Below are 20,436 nucleotides of genomic sequence, written 5' to 3'. Positions count from 1 at the left end.
TGTGACACGACACAAGCTCAACCATTGAGGACCCTAGTATAACCATTAACCTCCAAGAGTCTATGGTTACAAAACTCATGTATGTTTTCTTTGACCAACTTCGAGTATCCTTCACACACATCTATGAGCAATTAACCATCTACCTATACTTGTGTTCGTTGTATCTCTATTTGGTATGCTTAAAAAAGTGCATTGTGTTTAGAAAATGCTGCGGCATAGTGTTTTAGAGCTACAGATCAAGCAATTCTCACCTACAAAGAATGTCTGTTCAGTGTTACCATGCTCTGCTGGAATTCAATTGGAGTTGCCATGGGTTTTGTTACCAAAAATACAATGGTGCATCCTTTTATTCCTTTACCATTGGTGTTACAAATGTTGGTACTGAAACTGTTCCTCAACCTCAAGGGAAGCCCTTGCCCTGAGCCTGAAGGAAGCTGTGATGAAAGCTCAGAAGTACGTTTCGGTAAAAGCAGTATTTTCTTAGCGTTTAACTTTGGGCCGGGTCATGCTGTCGGAAATGGACTGACCGAATAAAAAACGAAACGAGTACTACATTTGGCGAAAGAAACAAAACCACTTCACCGACACAAATCCGAGAAGTGACTCAAGTGAGTAGTAGAATAGAAGAAGAACAAGCAAAACCCATTTGGAACAATACCTCAGCTCATCATCTATCCATTGCTTCTGAATTGGGTAGTCTCTCCTTTCTTTGTTTGGTGGGTTGTTCCTTATTCCACACCCAAACGTGATTTTGATGCAGGTATTCTTTACTTCCAGACCCTTCCTTCTTCATCTACAATTCTGTTTCATTTTGTTCTTTTTCGTATAAATTTGTTCAGCTTTTCTATAGAGTATTTTTTCTCTTGTTGGGTTGAACTCCACAGGTATTGCATTCCATTTTGCACTTTGCCCTTACAGTTCTCCAATGCCAATTGCAATTTGAAGCTAGTTTCAATAATTTTATTTTGGTCTTCTTTTATTGACTGCTATGACTCTGTTTTTGTTGGGTAATGTTGAGTAAAGACATATGCTTGTTGTCTGTAAAATCACTAAAATGCAAATGTTCATTTGCTTGATGCTTCCTTGTAGTGATTACATTGTCAGATTTCAGAACGATTTGCATGGTGATTTTTCTTAGAGTTTATAGCTGAGAATAATTGTTATTGGTTCTTCTAGAACAGATTACTTATTATTGGTGGAACAAAGGTCTGCTTGGCTTCTTTTTCCTCTTTTAGGATAAAAGATTAAAAGCTGTGGGTTATGGGGTTTTCAAGTTCCTTCTCTTGTGTTTGCTCTACATGCTGCATCTGCGTATGAAAATTATAATAATCAGTGAATTTGCGTTATGCGGTATGTGTTTGTATTGCTACTTGTCCCAGCTACAATAAAGGCAAGGCCTTGTTTTGGGGGGCAATTTTCTTTGCTACTTGAAAAGTCACCTTGGAAATTAAGAGGTTCAAAACATGGTGAATAAGAATATCTAGCCCGGAGTGGGAGAATGATATACAAGAGTAATGTTAGTATTTAAATGGTAAAAGTGCTTTTCATAGGGGAATAAGCATTAAGGAAGTGTGGCTTGTGTACAAGGCTGGTATAAATATTGTCTCACATATTGATCAGTAGCTTTATTTCATCGTATTTTCATGTTCTTTGTTGATTCTTTTTATAACTCATATTTAACTGGTAGGGAGGCCGAAGACCTCTGTTGATGTGAAATGGAATGAAGGTAAATCTTGATTATCAAGGTAATATGACGTATTAGATTGCTTTAGCTTGTCACCTCCTTTTAATTATTACTTTTTTTTTTTGTTGCTGGGGTTGACAGTAAAACATAAACATGTGACTTGAGTTCAAACTGTAAAGTAGAATTTTTGTACATTGTTAAGTTTTCATGTCAACAAATAATGATCCTAACGTGCGATAGGCATATATTGGTGTGTTGCATTAACTAGTTCCATTCTTCTTTGCCTCAGGCTATGTGAATACGATTGTTTGTACTCACATCGACCAGGGTGCAAAGAATGTTGTCTGCATGAGTGGCGGTATTGAAATGCAGATGGGCAGTAAGATCTGTAGTGTAGTGTCTCGTGGAGCATCCAGTTCCTGTTGTTACCGACTGCAGCCGGGGAAATCGGGAAATAAATTTGGCGGCTTATCCCTCACCAAGAGTTGTCCATCTGAAATTGGCCAAACACCCCATGGAAGCTGTTTCAGGTCTTGCTTCTCCACGGATATGGGCAACTCACGGTCATTAACAGTTAATGCTAGAAAACCTCAGAAACGATGTCTAGAAATTTCATTGGCATGTCAGGGTATGAAAACGAGATTTTTGGTCCCAAGACAAGGAATGCTTCCCAAAATCAAGTGTAATGTGGGCCCAGTGTCATGGCCACAAGGATGTGCGTCTGCTGGTTTGATTTTTGGGTTGCTGATTTGTAATTCTTCTGAGCCAACACACGCTGAAGCAGCTTGTAAGACTGATGATAAGGAATATGACGGTGATTTGTCATATTCACATGGAAAAAAAGTTTATACTGATTATTCCATTATTGGTGAGCAGCATATCCTTCCATAATTGGATAATATCTTCTTCTTCTTCTTCTTTTTTCCTCCTTTTTTTTTTCTTTTTTTTTTTTTTCTTTTTTTTGCAATTTGTAGCTGGTATTTTAGTATCTACGTATTTGAAACTACTAATTGACTTGGTGTATAGCTGACTTCTCCATTCTGCACAGGAATACCTGGAGATGGAAGGTGCATGTTCCGCTCTGTTGCTCATGGCGCTTGTTTACGAGCGGGAAAATCAGCTCCTAGTCCAAGCCTTCAAAGAGAATTAGCAGATGACTTGAGAGCTAGAGTATGTTTCTATTTTCAGTCATTATTACAATAATGAGTTAGCAGATGACTTGAGAGGGAGTGTATTTTCCTTCATTAAGACAATAAATAGTTCAAACATCCTTTCCATGTTTAAAAGAGAGAAAAGCTTAATTGCAGTATCTTCTTAAAACTCAACCATTTGGTTAAATACGCTTTAATTTCTATATCCTTAATTTGAACACCTTGCTTGATTGGTGATATTTGAACTTTTTACCTTTGTGTATGCACCTCGATAGCTAAGGCATAGGGGCCTATAAGATAAAATGAAAATTTTATGATAAATTATTTTCGTAGAGCATTTACCCACGAGATTAGCATGGTCGATGATGATATTTAATGTCATTCATTATTTTTGGTATAGTTTGGATTAATTGATCACTTGTATGTTGTTCTGTCAAATTTCTAGGTTGCAGATGAGTTTATCAAAAGGAGAGAAGAGACAGAATGGTAAGTTTACTGATTGTGAGTGTCAAAAACATTATGACAGCCTTTTATGCTTAGATACATTTCCATTTTGGATGGCAGTGTCTTTCAGTTATTATATCATAAGAATATATGTCCCAATTTCAAATAAGAATATAGACAGGAAAATATGTGTGATGGGCAAAAGCTTAGTCTTAGGACTTTGATCGAGGAAGTTGATGTGATCAGGGATTTTGATTTTAATTGAGCTTGGATTCACTAAAAACTGGCCGAGATGTAACTTCTTTGGATGATGAAATAGGAATTCCTTGATTCCCCTCTTGTTTTTCTTCCTTCCCCTTGCTTTCTAATCTTGGCATTGGCATATGAGGTGAATCATAAAAGCACGATTCAAACAAATGATTAGACTTATGCAGTGGAGACCCAAAGATAATGACATGTTGACCTGGGGTTATTCAAAGTCTTAATTCACAGAAACAGCTAAGTTAGTTCTGCCCTAATTGTAGATCTGATAGCTGGTATCACCAACATTCGACAATCAGTCGAAGCCACGTGGGGACCTAACTTTTCATTTTTACGGATAAACATGTATTACAGTTACAACATAAGATATAGATGTATATCTGTCAACTGATGTACGTTTATCTCATTGTTTTCCAAGATAGGTTTGTTGAAGGTGATTTTGACACATATGTCTCCCAAATAAGAAAGCCACATGTATGGGGAGGCGAGCCTGAATTGTTAATGGCTTCACATGTTCTTGAGTACGTCCTCATCTATTCTGTGCTCTCTAATATAATGTTGCTCCATTAAGCTTTCTTATTTTGACGGATTTATATCGTTGAAGTATGAATTCCATGATGACTGCAGAATGCCGATCACAGTATACATGTATGATGAAAAGGCTGGCGGCTTGATAACCATTGCTGAGTATGGGCAAGAATATGGGAAGGAAAATCCAATCAGAGTTCTCTATCATGGTTTTGGCCATTATGATGCATTGCATATTCCGGGAAAGAGTGGTGGTAAATCTAGGCTTTAACATATGTATTTAACAAAGTTGGAAGAATACCCATTAATAATATCCAACAATCAACATAGTTGCCTTGCAAGCTTGTGTACTCTTTTTTTGGCCAGATACTGTAACTGTACATGTATTCTTTGTTTACGGAGAGTTTGTACAAGGGAAGTGATCTCCAGTCGTCGTGTATGCATGGCCTTCCATCTTTTTCAATCTTCTCATCTCTTCAGACGGTTGCATCATTTGCTAAAGACTTCAAAGTGTTGCTGTGAATCAGGGGGCAATTGAAGAAGAAAATTGTGGTCACTTTGTCATAGATTACTAGCGGATCCTCTGCATGTATTTTCTATATTTCTATCTCCATCGTGTTTTCCCATGTTTTTTCCCGTTCCTCTCTTGTCCTTCATCCCCTACTCTTCTGGTCCATTACTATCTGTAACTGCCCCATTCCAAGCAATTAACCATGCTAAGAGTTCAGCTTTCCCAAATTGAATTGAATTTGTAATGTTCATACCAAAATTGGTTCCAAAGAACTACGGATAAATATTCTTCTTGAATTTTTACATCGTCCATGCTTGCATTTAGGTTCCTTTTTTGGGTTTTTGTCCATTTACCCCATTTTTAGGGATTTTTTTCCCATTAACCCCATTAAGTTTTTTTAATTCTCTCTTACCCAAAACACTCTAAGGTAGGGAAGATATCCCATTAAGATTTTTTTTTGTTTTTATTTTTTTTTAATACCATTTTACCCCTCATCCCTTTGTTATTTAGAGAGAGAGAGATGGAGAGGGAGAGAGAAAATGGAAGAGAGATAAATCATAGGAGACTTCACCGGCCGCCGGATTCCGCCAACTTTCGCCTGATTCCGGTCACTGACCGCCGCCCACCGAATTTTTCTGAAAACCTCTATTGACCCCAATAGACGTCTATTGCCGCCCAATAGAGGGACAATAGACGTCTATTGCCCCCAATAATCTATTGCACCCTAATAGACATCTATTGCATCCCAATAGAAGGGCAATAGACGTCTATTGCCCCTCAATAGACGTTTTAATTACCGAAATGAGAAATAATATTCCTAAAATAGACAAATAAAACTTTAATTAAAGAAAAAAAATGAAGAGATTGTATCAATTCAAAACGTCTATTGGAGGGCAATAGATTTTTTTTCCCCTTTCCTTCAGCCCCATTACTTAAAAAAAAAATAAAAATATTTGGGCACCCAAGAAGCCATCCAACAACGACGCCGGCGCATTTCTACCGACAAACTCGTCTCCGACGCCACCAACAATGACGCCGGCCCTAACTCCATGGTCCTCACCTTCGCCAATCCTTTTTGGATCGAAATCTGTCACCAAGTTTGAAGTCGGAGACGAGGGGAGAGAGAGAGAGGGAGGAGAGAGAAATAACGTCGCAGGGAACCCGAAGCACGCTGCCGACGTCGTCGTCGAACTTAGAGAGAGAGAGAGAGAGAGAGCACCGGCTGAGATGTTCGTCGCTGCTTCCAGAGGCGGAGAAGGCCCTCGGGATCGGCGATCAATCAAACGGTGTCGAGGACTCTGGCGAGGTAGCTCCGACCAGAGTTTCTTCGTCGTCTTTAGGCGTGGAGATTGCAGATCGGGGAGAGAGAGAGAGTCGGCCGGCAACGTGGAGAGAGTGGGGGAGAGAGGGAGAGTAGAGTGGCATGGATGCAATTTCTTAATTATATGAAGGGTAAAATTGTCATTTCGCTTTAAATTGGGTAAGTGAGATTAAAAATCTCTTGCTATGGTAAGTGGGATAACTTTGCCTCGTTTTGGTGCTTTTGGTCAAGAACCCTTATTTTTTCTTTGTTTTCAGTTGATGTAAATTTTACATCTTTTAGTTGTACTATATATTCATATTAATATAAAGGGTGATTCTAGTTGGACCTCCAAATTTAATATTTGGACCTCCAACTTTTTTCAATTATTAATAGATTTTATCAAGTCATATGAAAAGACAAATAAGGACAAAGAGAGAAAAATGGGAAAAAAAAAAAAAAAAAAAACCTCTTCTTACCTCCCTAAATATAACATTCAATTAAATTCTTTTTTTATTTCTTCCGGAATTTCCTTGTATTGCCATATAGTTTTATAATTTACCTAAAATAATTAAGTAAAAATAATAATTTCTATACATGGCCCATCATTTAATACAAAAATAAATTCAAAAGAATCTGATTTGGAATTTCCTTAAACTAAATTCATTGAATATTATGATATTTTTTTTTTTTTTTTTTGAGTTGAAGGAGGTCAGACATTTTTATTCAATATGGAAGAAGCAATATTACACAGCGACCCGCCCCTGTGAGGCCGTCAGAAAGAGACACCGCTAAACGCAATATCACACAACCTATTGAGTGAAGCTCAGGGGTGAGTAAACTAATAAGAAACTGATAATAAAAATTTTCTACAGAATCCATCAGTAGACTCGCTGACAACCTCAGACCAATAATCCCGTCAGTTCCTCGCGGGTACTGATCCCAATAAAAAATTAGGTATCTAGACAAAAACCGTCCTGGATCCCAAATTTTTATACAAAAACCACCGGGATCCCAAATCCAGATCCAAAACTGAAGAGGCCCACATGGACCACATGCTGCAGCCCTAGGCATTCCATTAAGTCCCAAGCCCAAATCAGAAAACCAAAGCAAGGCCCAACAGCACTTAGGGTTAGCCCTGGCAACCAAGAGAACAGAATCGTTGACTTTACCGCCCCAGACACCTGCACCCAAGCTGCGCCGACGTCGGAAACTGCCAAAATCCCGAGAGAAGCTGACTGTAATTCCAAAGCGCCGCCCCACCGTGCCTCCATCCAACCGATGGCGAGGGACCAAAAGATTGAGCCCAATGTCGTCAACCTGGAAAACAGACGAGCAAAACGGAATTGGAATCGCAAGTTGACTTTGCCCCCATACCAGTAGACGCCGGTCAGCCGGAAAACAACCATGAAGGGCCTTGAACAGAATCTGACCCGACCCGTGCAAAGCCCAACCCGGGAATCGCATCTGCCATGCTTGAACCAGATCTGCCTGCATCTCAGATCCTTTAAGCCGCGCACGCCGTGGCCTAGACGAGCCACCAAAACTTGATGGCACCCCTGAGATTGCACAGTCCTGCACCGCACAAGGCAATCGATCCAGAAAAGACCAGGTCCCCAGTCCTATGAGCCACGATGGCGCAGGAGAAACCGGCGAAAGAGAAGACACGGCAAAACCCTGCCTTGATTTGGGCGATCCCAAAAGAGACGCCGTAGTTGTACTCCATACATGACGGAGAGGGTACAGAGAGGCCAAACCCGAAGGCGGCTCTCTCCCAACCCTAGCAGAGCTCTGCTAGGTCGAGACATTTTTCCCCAATGATTAATGATATTGAATATTATGATATAGTTATTACTCAATCTTCCAACCCAAAACTCTTGAAATCCTTCTTTTAGCAAATTCAAAAGGATTTCAGCAATATATCAAGATCGAGAACCTTTGATTAATTTTGGTGGAGGAGAGAGCTACTCATAAGAGAGCAATATCATGTGATTTTTATTCATTCTTCTTCTCATGGTTGAAGATAGAGATAAAAAGTAGAGTAATAAATTGTTGTATGTCATATTCAAGGGTGTTTTGGTAAAAATAAGGAGGTCTACTTAGCTTTTCAAGTATTCTAAAAAGTAAATTAGAGGTGTACTAAATATGAGATGTCCAAATAGTAAATTTGGAGGTTCAACTAGAATCACCCTAATATAAATTGCCCTTTCTAAAAAAAAATCTTTGAACTTTGAAGTCTAGTATGTCTGAAGTCCTTGTGTCGGCGAAGTACTGTTATATCACATTCATTTTTTTTTTTTTGGATAAATGTCGTGTCTGTCCATTCGCTTAATCGCTGCCTAATTTCATGTTCAATTTTTTTAATTAATTTATGTGGCCGGCGCCTACCCAGGCTGAATTTTAGAACACTGGAAACTTAATAAAAAAAAGTTATTTAAGCTCAAAAACAATGAGTTGAAACTATGCTAGGTGGTATGGAAAATTTAGTTCAACTAAATATGTCGGCCCAACCTATTGAAATTTGGTTGTCCAATTGAAATTTGAGCCAACCGATTGGTCTAGTTTGAAAACGGATTGAGCTTAAAACTGACGCGCGCGTACAAACTTGCGTTCAATCCTACTATCACAAGCTTTTACAATTCACACCGCCAATAACAATTCACCTCAATGTTCTTGTGGATTTGGGCCTACTTCTTTGGGGCTTTCTAACAGATGAAGACTTTCCGTTCAAGACCCTGATGTTCGGTTCAATCTCTCAACACCAAAATTTTGCGTGAGCTCGTGAAGACCAAAGGTATTTGATTCCATAACTCTTGCATTAGGCCTTGGTCCCGGGGATATGAGATCTTCTAACTCATCTTGTGTGATTTTCAGCAAAGGAAGGGCTCTAAGCTATGAATTCGTTTTTTTAATTTTGTAGCAAAAAAAAGAAAAGAAAAGAAAAACAAATATATAAATAAAAACTCAGAATTTCGAAAATCAAAACCTTAAACCCTTTCCTCTCTTTCTCTGCTGCCGCTTCGTTGAGCTGTTCCTTCTATTCTCTACTCTACGCTACTTCAGTGAGAAAAGCCGGCGCAGCCCAGCCCACCGTCGCTTTTCTCCTTCCTCAGTCTCCCAGTCATCACCGCTTGATCTTGTTCGGTAAATTACCTTTCTTTAGATATCAAATTCTTTGGCTTTCTGTTGGTTTTGTCCAGACACTGACGATTTACTCTAAACTTTGGCCTGAGCTTATTTGATCATCTTAAGTATATCTATACACAGCTTGTCTGTTCTTTTTACTTTGTTGTAACCCAGTTAAACATTTTGTAATTGCTTTCATATGTATCTTGGTTTTCGTATAAGCGCAGAACCATTCATCTATATATTTATTTACTGCATATTGATTTGAAGGACTTCTTAAGGAATGTTGGTATATTACTGATGTTTATTATTCAATTTACCTTTATAATTGAAGAATCTACAAATCAATCTTCCTACAGGCCTACAAACACAAGTGTCTAACTGAGGGGGAGTCATAAAGGAAATGGAAATAAACTTGGGAAAGTTGGCGTTTGACCTCGACTTTCATCCATCGGAGCAATTAGTGACTACAGGTCTCATCGATGGCGACCTTCACTTGTACCGATATTCATCTGGTTCAGTACCTGAAAGGTCCAAATATTTTCAAAAAAAAAAAAAAAAAAACATTCGGCTCCCTTTTCACATTTATTTATTTTAGATTCTTTTAATGTAAAATGATTAATACTTTATGGTTATAGGGTGTTGGAAGTTCATGCACATAGCGAATCTTGCAGAGCTGCTCGGTTCGTCAACGGTGGCAGTGGTAAGTTCTTGCACATTCACATTGTTGTTCACATATTGTGGTATAACTATTTGGGCTAATAAGCAGCTATTGATGGATTGTGTAGCCATTTTGACGGGGTCTCCAGACCACACAATTCTTGCAACGGATGTGGAAACTGGTTCTGCTATCGCTCGCCTTGAAAATGCTCATGAGTCTCTCTCTCTGCTCTGTTCTTAATCGTATTCAAGAGTGCTCATTTTGGTCATATTCTGAACAATCATATCTTCATCTGATGCAGGGATGCAATCAATAGACTTATAAACTTGACCGCATCTACCATTGCCTCTGGAGATGATGGAGGCTGTATTAAGGTTATTCTCTATGACTTGTGGTTCCTTTGCCTTTGTTGTGTTTTGTAGTTTTTTTCCCCTAATTATAATTCCTTTGCCGCTTTGCCGCTTTGCCTTTGTTCATTCTTCAGGTCTGGGATACCAGACAACGATCTTGCTGCAATTCCTTTAAAGCTCATGAGGACTACATCTCCGATATGACTTTTTCAGCTGATTCCATGAAACTCTTGGGAACTAGGTAATCCTCCATGTTGTTGTTTTCTTTAATTATTCCTCCTTTTCAATTTAAATGTTTACTCCTGAACCTATTTATTTATTCTATCTATTCTTATGCACTGTTAAGTGGGGATGGAACTCTGTCTGTTTGCAATCTTCGAAGAAATAAGGTAAGGCCTTGTCCTATATTACTGGAGCTACAAAATCAACGCATATAGTAGAGTACTGAGTTTTCAGTTTAATTAGTTGGTTCTGTGGTTATGATAGGTCCAAGATAAATCTGAGTTTTCCGAAGACGAGCTACTGTCTGTTGTTATCATGAAGGTAATTTCATTCTGCTATGTCTTATGTGATCCTTCTAGTAATACGATGATCCAGTACTCACGAAGTTCCTCCCTCTTGGCATTTTCCTCCTCTCTGTAATCCCTATCAGAATGGTCAGAAAGTTATTTGCAGCTCACAAACTGGGAATATATTGTTGTATTCATGGGGTTGTTTCAAGGATTGCAGGTATGTTAATTTGACCATGTATAGCAATTCAAAATGGATGATTAAAAGTCAATAGATACAGTCTTTAGCCATGATAGCAAACTTTCAATTTCGTATACCTCTCTTTCCCCCAACTGATTTTCCCTTGTTAATTATTTGAAATCCAGTGATCGTTTTATTGATCTCTCTCCAAATTCTGTTGATGCTTTGTTGAAGGTGAGTTGGTCATATATCTTTTATATCATCCAATGGCATTCAAGTCAGAGTTTGTTTATTAAAGCATTTTAAAATTTTTGGCTAGCTTGATGAAGATAGACTTATCGCTGGATCTGAGACCGGACTTATCAGGTGAGATCTCATGCAGAATGAATTCATCATAATTTCATATTTTGGTTTTCTGGATGTGAAAATTAATTTTATGAATTTCTTTAGCCTAGTAGGCATATTACCAAACAGAATCATCCAACCAATTGCAGAGCACTCAGAGTATCCGGTAGAGCGTCTTGGTATGTATTCCTTTTTCATAGACTTGAGGAATCAATGTAGGCATTCATATGTCTTATGATTTTTAGGTCAAGATTTTCTCCAACATTTGATTGTTTATAAATAGCATTTAATGGAGTCGGACCCATTGATAACAAGCTTGTGATTTGTACTTCTTAACATGTATATTCTATTGATGATGTGAGGTGAATATGCGCTCATTGGTGTCACTTAAACGTGGCCTCTCTTTAATATAGATTCAATTGTTTAATTTGGTGTTCTGGCCTTCTCCTTAACTGGATAACGGTTTTAACATACTGATTTGTTTCTTCTGCAGCTTTTTCTCATGATAAGAAGTTCCTGGGCAGTATAGCACATGATCAGATGTTGAAGGTCTTTATCTCCCTCTCTCATTTATAATGGATCAAAAAAGTTTTGGACTTTTGACAGGAATAAGGAGTTCTTGGTATAATGCCTATTAGCTTTGGTTTTATTCTGACATCTGATTAGTAGAAACAGTAAAGTAAATTTTGGTTCTTGCTCCATATATTGTTGTCTTCTGTGGAAAATGTTTTCGTCAATGAGTCACCTTTATGGTTTTGTGATACAACCTCTTTTGTCTCTTACTTTCTAGTATTGACTAAATATCATATCTTTAGGAGGTATCTAGCAGTTTTATGCATTGTCTCCTGATTACTGTTTCTTGCAGCTGTGGGATATGGATGATATATTGCAAGGCTCTGGAAATACTTCAAGGACTCAAGCATCTGTGGTGGACAGTGATAGTGATGAGATGGATACAGATATTAATACTCCAAAGTCTAGAAAAGGTATGCAGCACTATATACAAATAAATAATCGTGTTGTGTATTCCATAGATGCCCTTGATCTGCACCACAATAATAAGTTTTAGGCCCTTTCATTTAAGGTCTTTACTGTTAACTATATTTTTAAGCTAATATAGTTACTGATGATTGATATATTCTGCATCATTTGGGCCTCACTTTGGTGGTTAGAATATTGTAACTAAGTTTATAAATGGATCCTCCAAAATTTGAGGAACAGCTTTCTTTTATTGCGCTCATACTTGGACTTTTTTGTATCTGCTCTTCCATCTCTGATTTGTGACAGATTAAATGCGCTAGTTAAAATAATTTAGAACTTCATTACCCTGTGGAAATGCCAGCAGTCAGAGGATATTGTTGCTTATGCCTTCTGCAACATGGATCTAATTATTTGATTATGTTGCTCCAAATCTACATCATATCATATTGTTGGAGGCATTTCTTCAGTGTTGTATAATTGTAGTTTGATTGGTGTGACAATCTTTGCAGGAACAAAGAGAAAAAATGCAAGCAAAGATCATGTTATGGGTTCACACAACTTTTTTGCCGATTTATAGATGGATGGTTGATTACAAGTTCTCTTTGACAGACAATGCCGCCGAAGAACATAAGCTACCCTTGTCAATCACATACTGCTAGAAAGAAGTTTGGTTCCTGTGCAATTTTGGTTTCTTCATTTTTTTTTTTTTTTTTTTTTGAAATTTGGTTTCTTCATTTGTGTTAGGGAATTGTAAAATATTCATTTTTGATATTTTTACTTTTTTGTCCTATTTATGTATGTTAATGAAGGGTCTCCTTAATTTGGTTTTTTCGCTGCTCCAGACAGGGAATTCTATGTTTATTAGAAATATTACAAGATTTGAAATATCATCTTACAGGCCTCACAAGACTTGCAATATTATCATATGGACATCAAATCATCAAATGTATGTAGATCTCTCTATGCTTAACCTAGTGTCGGTTCATTATTTCGGCCCAGAATGGTCACCTTTGGACCTTTTCAAGGCCCAATTTTTGACTTCACCACATTACATACAATTTTCCTGCCTTCTCTCATTTTGTAATTTCGTCATTTATCAACAATCAAGGTTTGAAGACATGAAAGATGAAACCCAAGTTCCAAAGTCATCAACCATAGTACCGTACCAAAGTTATTACAGACCCAAATAGAAAATAGTTTCAAGTTATTACACACCAAGGTTCAAAATACTAAAAATGTTCAAAGAAATCAAATTACTTTCAAAAAAAAAAAAAAAAAAGAGTGAAAAACGGCATGGAGCTCCATGCCATGTTGCCTTGATGCCTTCAGTCCTTCATTGCTTGCACTCCTTGCAGGCTGCAACGAGACTCCACTTCATTGTTCAGCTACCTCATCTTGTGTAACACCAGATTATGTTTCACAAATTAAAAAAGCAGAAACATTACAATTATGAATAAATCGACAGTGTGCAAAAAAAAAAAAAAAAAAAAATAGAAGATAACAATTGTGTTCTTTCAAATTTTTTTGCCCCTTGTTCAAAAAGTTCTGCGTCCGCCACTAAAAACATATACCGAAAAACAACAGCTCAAAAGACAAAAACGGATATTTATGCTACGAGAGAGCAGTGAGTCAGCCTGGATTCTTAAAAATCTGGAAAATCCCTTGTGTTCTCATCTGGCTGCCATTTCTCTATTAATTTGAATCTACAGAATTCTGATCCAAGTGCATTCGGCTAAAATAGCCTTTGTTAGTTAGTGGAGACTGCAAACGTGATTCACAAGCATGACTGCATGTGTCACAGTCATATGATATTCTGACTCCACCACTAAATTACAAATCAGTCCCTACAACCACACTTTTAGTTGCATTAACCTTTTCCAACCCACCAAAGATGTCCCCAGCATTTCCACCCTCATCCTTTCTTTCCCCTTTGTGACCAAAGCATGCATAGTCACAGACTCAACAGTATTTACCGAAAAACAAAGAAAAAGACACAGTCACATTTATTTGCAACAAGTTTATAATACTTGGGCCATCTCCAATCATGAAGGTCTAAAATAGACCATGGTCTAAAATTTTAGACCTTTGAAAGGTACTATTCATCCAAATAGTAAGGTCTATAATTTTTCCAACTCCAATCATTCGAGATCTAAATTATAGACTTTAATATATTGTATTATTTTTAATTTGTATACTTCAAAATTATAAGTGGTCAAATCTCAATGGAGGAATACATGCTTCGTTATAGGATGGTATGCTCACGTTACGCAAACAATGATTTGCAACAAGACCTTATCAAACATGTTTGGTCAAGACGAGGACAAAGAAGACCCCGTGATATGGATGTGGCTTGTTTTCAGTTTATATATTTGTGATTGTAATAATTGACAATTTATTGTCATGTTTGAGTCTGTCTTTGCATTGTCTTCGTTTTTACCGTTATTTATTTTTTGTTTTGTTTTTTTTTTCAATTATTGTAATTAATAAATGCAGTAAAGTATTATTGTAACGGCTCATTTTGTATTATACTTCATAATTATATTTAGTTGGTGTATCATACCACTAATAAATAATAATAATAATTATAATAAACTATGTCAAATTTATTTCATAAAATTAAAGATTTCATAAAATCAAATTTATTAAAAAAAAATTTTTAGATTAATTATGCAATCATGCAACTTGAAGCTTGAAGTGGGCCAACTTTGGTGGTCTAAATGGTGGTCTATATTTAGACCAAGAAATGGACTTTAGACCTCCATGGAGCATTTTTGTAATAGACCTAATTCATGATTGGAGATGGTTTTTGCTCAACCATGGTCTAAAATAGAGCTGTCACTCGGTCTGTTCGAATTGGTTATAAGTATTATTAACTTCAAAACCAAAGCTTTCGGTTTCAAAATTGAGTTACCAATTACCAACCAAAATTTTCGGTTTTTAATCATAACTACCAATTTCGGTATTTCGGTTTTCGGTATTACCAACTTTAGAACAACTAATTCTTTGTAATTAAAATTAGAACGAACAAAACTAGGTTCTTCAATTTTATAGTTGTAAACTTTGTACTCATCTCCTGATAATAGCTTTCTTTTGTATATATGACATCAAGTTTGAATCATTTTCAATAAAACTAGATTATTTAACCATCTTTGACTAGGTTACTTAAAATACATGTACTATTAATGTAGTATATGTAGTATACATGACTAGATTAATACTGTAAAATACCAAGAAATGAAAGAAATATAAATAAGGAAGCATTAATTAATAGTGATTTTTTTTTTTTTGACTTTGTCGAGAGGAACTCAAATGCTTCCTACGCCCAAGATAAACCCCTTCGGCACATGTGAAATGCTCGAACTGTGCATTGCAGCACAGTGCCTGACCACTTTGACAGCTTCGGGGTTCGAACCTAGGTTGGGGAACTTCACCAAAATTTGAAAAACTTCACCAAAATTTGAAGTTTCTAAATTATCCACGACAGACATAAAGTTTCGCTGAAACAAAACATATCAACAAAGATTAATACGGTAAAATACCAAGAAATGAAAGAAATATAAATAAGGAAGCATTAATTAATAGTGATTTTTTTTTTTTTTTTGACTTTGTCGAGAGGAACTCAAATGTTTCCTAGGCCCAAGATAAACTCATTCGGCACATGTGAAATGCTCCAACTGTGCATTGCAGCACAGTGCCTGACCACTTTGACAGCTTCGGGGTTCGAACCTAGGTTGAGGAGCACACCTAATTAGACAAAAACCACTAAGCCACTTGCAGTGGTTAATTAATAATGATCTTAGTTCAAGGTGTTGATAAATGAAAAGGCAGACCCCACCTAATATTTTGTTATTTACTTACAGTCAAATTTGGTGCATAATAAGCCACCAATCTAAAATTCATAACTCTTCTACTTCCTTCATTTTGTTTGATTTAACCTTAATAAATTTTAATCCTCAAATCAGCTTTGTACTGCTTGTTTTGTTTTGAATTAACAAGCTTTAATCCGGCTTGGTTTTATTAATACGGAAGGATCATACATTGTCATCACCTGCAATTTAAACTAGTTTATTTTCAAAAAGTTGAGTGACCGAATATAAAAAGAACCAAGGGTTTAATATAAAAACACAAAACATTATGGGGATTTGGGGCTCTACACCTATAACACTGCCTAACTGTTCAGTAGAATTCAAACTCCATCGCCACGTTACACATCTCCTCGAGTTTCTCCACAAAATTCAAACTCAAACTCAAACACCCATCTTCCATCTTCTTCTTCTCTTCACTCTGCAACTGCAACTGTGTGTTCTGTAACATCAGACCCAGATGATCCACTAGTCTCTGCATTACCAAAACCCCAACATTACACAATGCTCAACTTTCTGCAACTCGCTCTCCTTCTTGTTCTTCCTGCCGTCGTTTTGGGTCTCAACTCGGACGGGCTCTCCCTCCTGGCGCTCAAAGCCGCAATCGAGACCGACCCGAGTCGAGTCCTGGACTCCTGGTCCGACTCCGACTCGACCCCGTGTCACTGGCACGGCGTCGTTTGCACCCGCGACCGAGTCACCGAGGTTTTCCTCACCCAAAAGGGCTTCAACGGCTACATTCCCTCCGAACTCGGCCGCCTCGACTCACTCAAGCGACTCAACCTCGCCCGCAACAACTTCTCCAAGCCCATTCCCGCCCACCTCTTCAACGCCACCTCCCTCATTGCCCTCGACCTCTCCCGCAACTCCCTCTCCGGCCCAGTTCCGGCCCAAATCGGCTTCCTCAAGGACCTCCGCCACCTGGACTTGTCCTCCAATCTCCTCAACGGGTCTCTCCCGGAATCTCTCACCGAGCTCGAGAGCCTCGCCGGGACTTTGAACCTGTCGTACAACCAATTCTCCGGCGGAGTTCCGGCGTCGTACGGACGGCTTCCGGTACTGGTGAGCTTGGACTTCCGGCATAATAATCTCACCGGAAAACTGCCTCAGGTGGGCTCGCTGGTGAACCAAGGCCCGACGGCGTTCTCCGGGAACCCGAGCCTGTGTGGGTTTCCGTTGGAGGTTCCGTGCCCGGAAGCCCAGAACCCGTCGGGAAGCGGAGCCCAGGAGGCCCAAAAGCCGCTCGACCCGAACCCGAATCTGCTCAATGGGGATGAAGGGAGGGCCAAACAGAGAGGAGGCTCGGTGACGGTGCCGATAATCTCCGGCGTTTCGCTGGTGATCGGGGCCGTCTCGGTCTCGGTGTGGCTGCTCCGGAAAAAGAGAACGGCGGCGAGGGTGGGCAAAATGGGGAAAGAGGGGGTCGAAAAGGAGGCGGTTGCGGCGGACGAGGAGGAAGGGCAAAAGGGTAAATTCGTGGTGATGGACGAGGGGTTCGGGCTGGAGTTGGAGGACTTGCTGAGGGCGTCGGCTTACGTGGTGGGAAAAAGTAGGAGTGGGATCGTCTACAGGGTGGTTGCCGGGAATGTGGGGAAAGTAGTATCGGGTGCGGCGGCGGCACCGTCGGTTGTGGCAGTGAGGCGGCTGAGCGAGGGTGATGCCACGTGGCGGTTGAAGGAGTTCGAGTCTGAGGTGGAGGCTATTGGGAAGGTGGTCCACCCGAATATCGTGCGGTTGAGAGCTTATTACTATGCAGATGACGAGAAGCTCTTGATTTCTGATTTCATTCGCAATGGAAGCTTGTACACTGCGCTACACGGTAACTATCCTCTCGTAGTAATAATATCAAATTTTGCATTGAAGTTCATGTTTAGTAACTAATCACATTTAGATTTGGGAACATTAAAATTACATGTTGAAAGGCTAATGAAACTAAGGGTATGAGTTGCGGTGGGCTATAAATTCACATCAAATTTTGAGAAAACGTTAATTTATAGTTTAGTTTTAGTTAAAAAAAAAAATAAATATTAAAAATTAGCTAATTCTAAATTAGTAAACTTTTATTGAAATATTTTAGCTAGCTTTATTCTGAAATTCTAACTCCGCTCTTGGAATCGACACAATGTCAGGTGCACTTTTTTCTGTTTTTTTTTTGTTTTTGGTTGAAACTGCCGCATACGCTCGAGACAGATCATTAAATTCTATGTCACATCCCAGAGAATAAGTTTTAAGTTGGTGGGGATTATAAGTTTTAAGTTGGTGGGGATTATATAAGTTTTAAGTGGTGTTTCACATAACCATGAGTCACTCAAACAATGATATTTTGGATCCCAAATTACTTAAAGCTTTTAGGTACCACATGGAAGTAATCAGTTCCATGAATGCTAATATAGCCTTTGAGTTGACATTTCATTTTGTCTTTTCCATAGGGTATGAGATGACTACATCCACATGCAAACATAATCGATCGTTTTCTCTTTGTTCTTGTCATTTACAATGATACACCCGCACATTTAATTGGTTGGGCCATATCACATGGTCATGTACGAAGGGATAAAAAATTCACAGCAGGGTGAATACTCCTTTCGGTGGTTTACTATTGTTTTGTATGATGATTTGATTATATACCACTTGGTTGTAGATAAACTTGTTTTCTTCCTACCTTCTGCTTTTTGCATCTACACTGAAAATTCTGCAGTGTTTTTGTCTCCACTGGTTTAGTAATAGCTTGGTTCTGGTACATGTGGTATCTTTTGCTTTGTTTTCATCCCCTTATTAGAAATGCATGTTGCCCCAGCCATTTATTCTCTCTGCAAATGGCACATTTATTCATTTGAAGCCCTACACACACTGTGGTCTTCTTAATCTGTGTATCTGCTCAATATTGAAACTATTCAAGACTCCAATATGGTTTCTCTCAGGAATCATAAGTAAGCTGGGCCACCGGAAAAGCCTGACCAATGTTTGTCATGTTATTATAATAGATCTACTGCATGTTAAATGCTTATTTTGAATTGTGATGCCAAGTCCAAATGGAGGGAGAAATCTGCTGTCTTTCTTTGTGCTAGAAATCTCAAGAGTTTGCTAATCTATGCTCTCATTTTTATTGTTGCAAGATACGACACTTGATAGACAAAGATTTAGCTTTGTAATTTCTGGGTTCTGTTGGCAAATGTAGTTTGTTACATATTCTGGAAATCTCCAAAACAAAAGTTTCTATGGCTTCTCAGATTTAATTGGTCATGTAATTTAATGCAGGGGGACCAACCAATTCTTCTACACCGTTACCATGGGCAGCTAGGTTAAAAATTGCTCAGGGGAGCGCAAGAGGTTTGACGTACATACACGAACACAGCCCTAGAAAGTATGTTCACGGCAACATCAAATCAACAAAAATACTTATCAATGAGGACCTCCAGCCTTACGTATCTGGTTTCGGATTGGCACGTCTTATCTTGGGGTCCTCAAAGTTTACTTCTTCAGCTTCCAGGAAACAGAACTCGAGCCAATCCAATGCAACCTCTTGTTTTACTGTTTCAACTCACTCAACCATTTACTTGGCACCTGAGGCTCGAATTTCTGGCAGCAAGTTTACTCAGAAATGTGATGTGTACTCTTTTGGGATAGTGCTCATGGAGATTTTAACCGGTAAGCTACCAGATGAGGGGCCCGAAAATGGTGGGAAGGGACTAGAGAGTCTGGTGAGGAAGACATTTCGAGAAGAACGCCCCTTATCCGAGATTATAGACCCTGCACTTCTGCAAGAGGTTTATGCAAAGAAGCAAGTTGTTGAAGCCTTTCACATTGCTCTTAATTGCACTGAACTCGACCCAGAACTGCGTCCTAGGATGAAAACAGTTTCGGACAGTCTTGATCGCATCAAATTGCAGCTTTAGGAAAAAGAAATGAAAAATTTATCAAGCTGACTGCTCCATCTAGAATTGGTTATGGTGATGGTCTTGGGGATGGGTGCTTCACTGTATCTTTACGTTGACTGAACTGTGGTGGTAACTAGTAAGGAAATCCATTACCTTAATGGGTTCGATGTATAATATGTTGACTGCTTCATTGTACCTTTTGAGGATCTGTTCAACAAATCAACGGTGATTTGGATGCGTTCTTAGGTCGACAGCACTCTGATGGGATTAGTAGGAGAAGAGTTATTTTGGCAGTTTTTTGTCTCCTTTAAGACCTGTTCCCGTCCATTCTTATTAGGATTTAGGAACTTAATTCGAGAACTTTATCTCTCATTGTGTGGTTTCTGTTGCTGCTTTTGTTGAGGTAATCTTACCTTACTAATGGTAGTGTTGAATTGTATCTGTGTTAGAATGGGTTTGACAGCTTGGTGGTAATATGCGTTTGACCTTGTCTGTGATTGGTTTCCTCACGCAAAGAGGAGAGTAAGCATTTAGAAGTTGAGTAAAGTCACGAGTCTTTAGAACAGATCTATCTCCCAGTAACTTTGCCATACATCTCTGGCAGCCACCTCCTCCTGGTATCATCAAAGTAAATGTTGATGCTTGGTGGGCTGGTGGGCTGGT

At 38.7% G+C, this 20,436-nt stretch overlaps 3 protein-coding genes across 6 annotated transcripts; all 3 read left to right on the top strand.

The window, feature by feature from the left end:
- Positions 1-548: 548 nt before the first annotated feature.
- LOC133723550 (OVARIAN TUMOR DOMAIN-containing deubiquitinating enzyme 4-like) lies at positions 549-4,696 on the top strand. 3 transcript variants are annotated; one of them, XM_062150397.1, is made up of 7 exons: positions 549-760; positions 1,688-1,745; positions 1,974-2,552; positions 2,733-2,854; positions 3,281-3,321; positions 3,963-4,061; positions 4,168-4,696. In XM_062150397.1, exons 2-7 carry the CDS (start codon positions 1,721-1,723, stop codon positions 4,337-4,339), a joined length of 1,038 nt encoding a protein of 345 aa, XP_062006381.1. In that variant the 5' UTR covers positions 549-760; positions 1,688-1,720; the 3' UTR covers positions 4,340-4,696. The 3 variants fall into 3 exon arrangements, with proteins under 3 accessions (XP_062006381.1, XP_062006383.1, XP_062006382.1); XM_062150399.1 differs by having other exon boundaries at positions 550-760; positions 1,688-1,726; XM_062150398.1 differs by lacking the exon at positions 1,688-1,745 and having other exon boundaries at positions 550-760.
- Positions 4,697-8,843: 4,147 nt separating this feature from the next.
- LOC133721296 (WD repeat-containing protein 55) lies at positions 8,844-12,920 on the top strand. Its single transcript, XM_062147870.1, has 15 exons — positions 8,844-9,023; positions 9,365-9,536; positions 9,644-9,708; positions 9,794-9,881; positions 9,968-10,040; positions 10,151-10,257; positions 10,363-10,405; positions 10,503-10,559; positions 10,669-10,745; positions 10,892-10,940; positions 11,026-11,072; positions 11,157-11,230; positions 11,545-11,600; positions 11,917-12,037; positions 12,542-12,920. Exons 2-15 carry the CDS (start codon positions 9,409-9,411, stop codon positions 12,607-12,609), a joined length of 1,053 nt encoding a protein of 350 aa, XP_062003854.1. The 5' UTR covers positions 8,844-9,023; positions 9,365-9,408; the 3' UTR covers positions 12,610-12,920.
- Positions 12,921-16,131: 3,211 nt separating this feature from the next.
- LOC133723381 (receptor protein kinase-like protein ZAR1) lies at positions 16,132-20,207 on the top strand. 2 transcript variants are annotated; one of them, XM_062150209.1, is made up of 2 exons: positions 16,132-17,714; positions 18,325-19,128. In XM_062150209.1, the coding sequence occupies exons 1-2, from the start codon at positions 16,400-16,402 to the stop codon at positions 18,393-18,395; spliced, it is 1,386 nt and encodes a 461-aa protein (XP_062006193.1). In that variant the 5' UTR covers positions 16,132-16,399; the 3' UTR covers positions 18,396-19,128. The 2 variants fall into 2 exon arrangements, with proteins under 2 accessions (XP_062006193.1, XP_062006192.1); XM_062150208.1 differs by lacking the exon at positions 18,325-19,128 and adding an exon at positions 19,154-20,207 and having other exon boundaries at positions 16,141-17,714.
- The last annotated feature ends 229 nt before the right edge of the window (positions 20,208-20,436 follow it).

The sequence above is a fragment of the Rosa rugosa genome, chromosome 7, assembly GCF_958449725.1.
Source record: "Rosa rugosa chromosome 7, drRosRugo1.1, whole genome shotgun sequence".
Taxonomy (NCBI): domain Eukaryota; kingdom Viridiplantae; phylum Streptophyta; class Magnoliopsida; order Rosales; family Rosaceae; genus Rosa; species Rosa rugosa.
The sequence above is the reverse complement of the archived record's forward strand: the minus strand, read 5'-3'. Positions and strand labels throughout refer to the sequence as shown.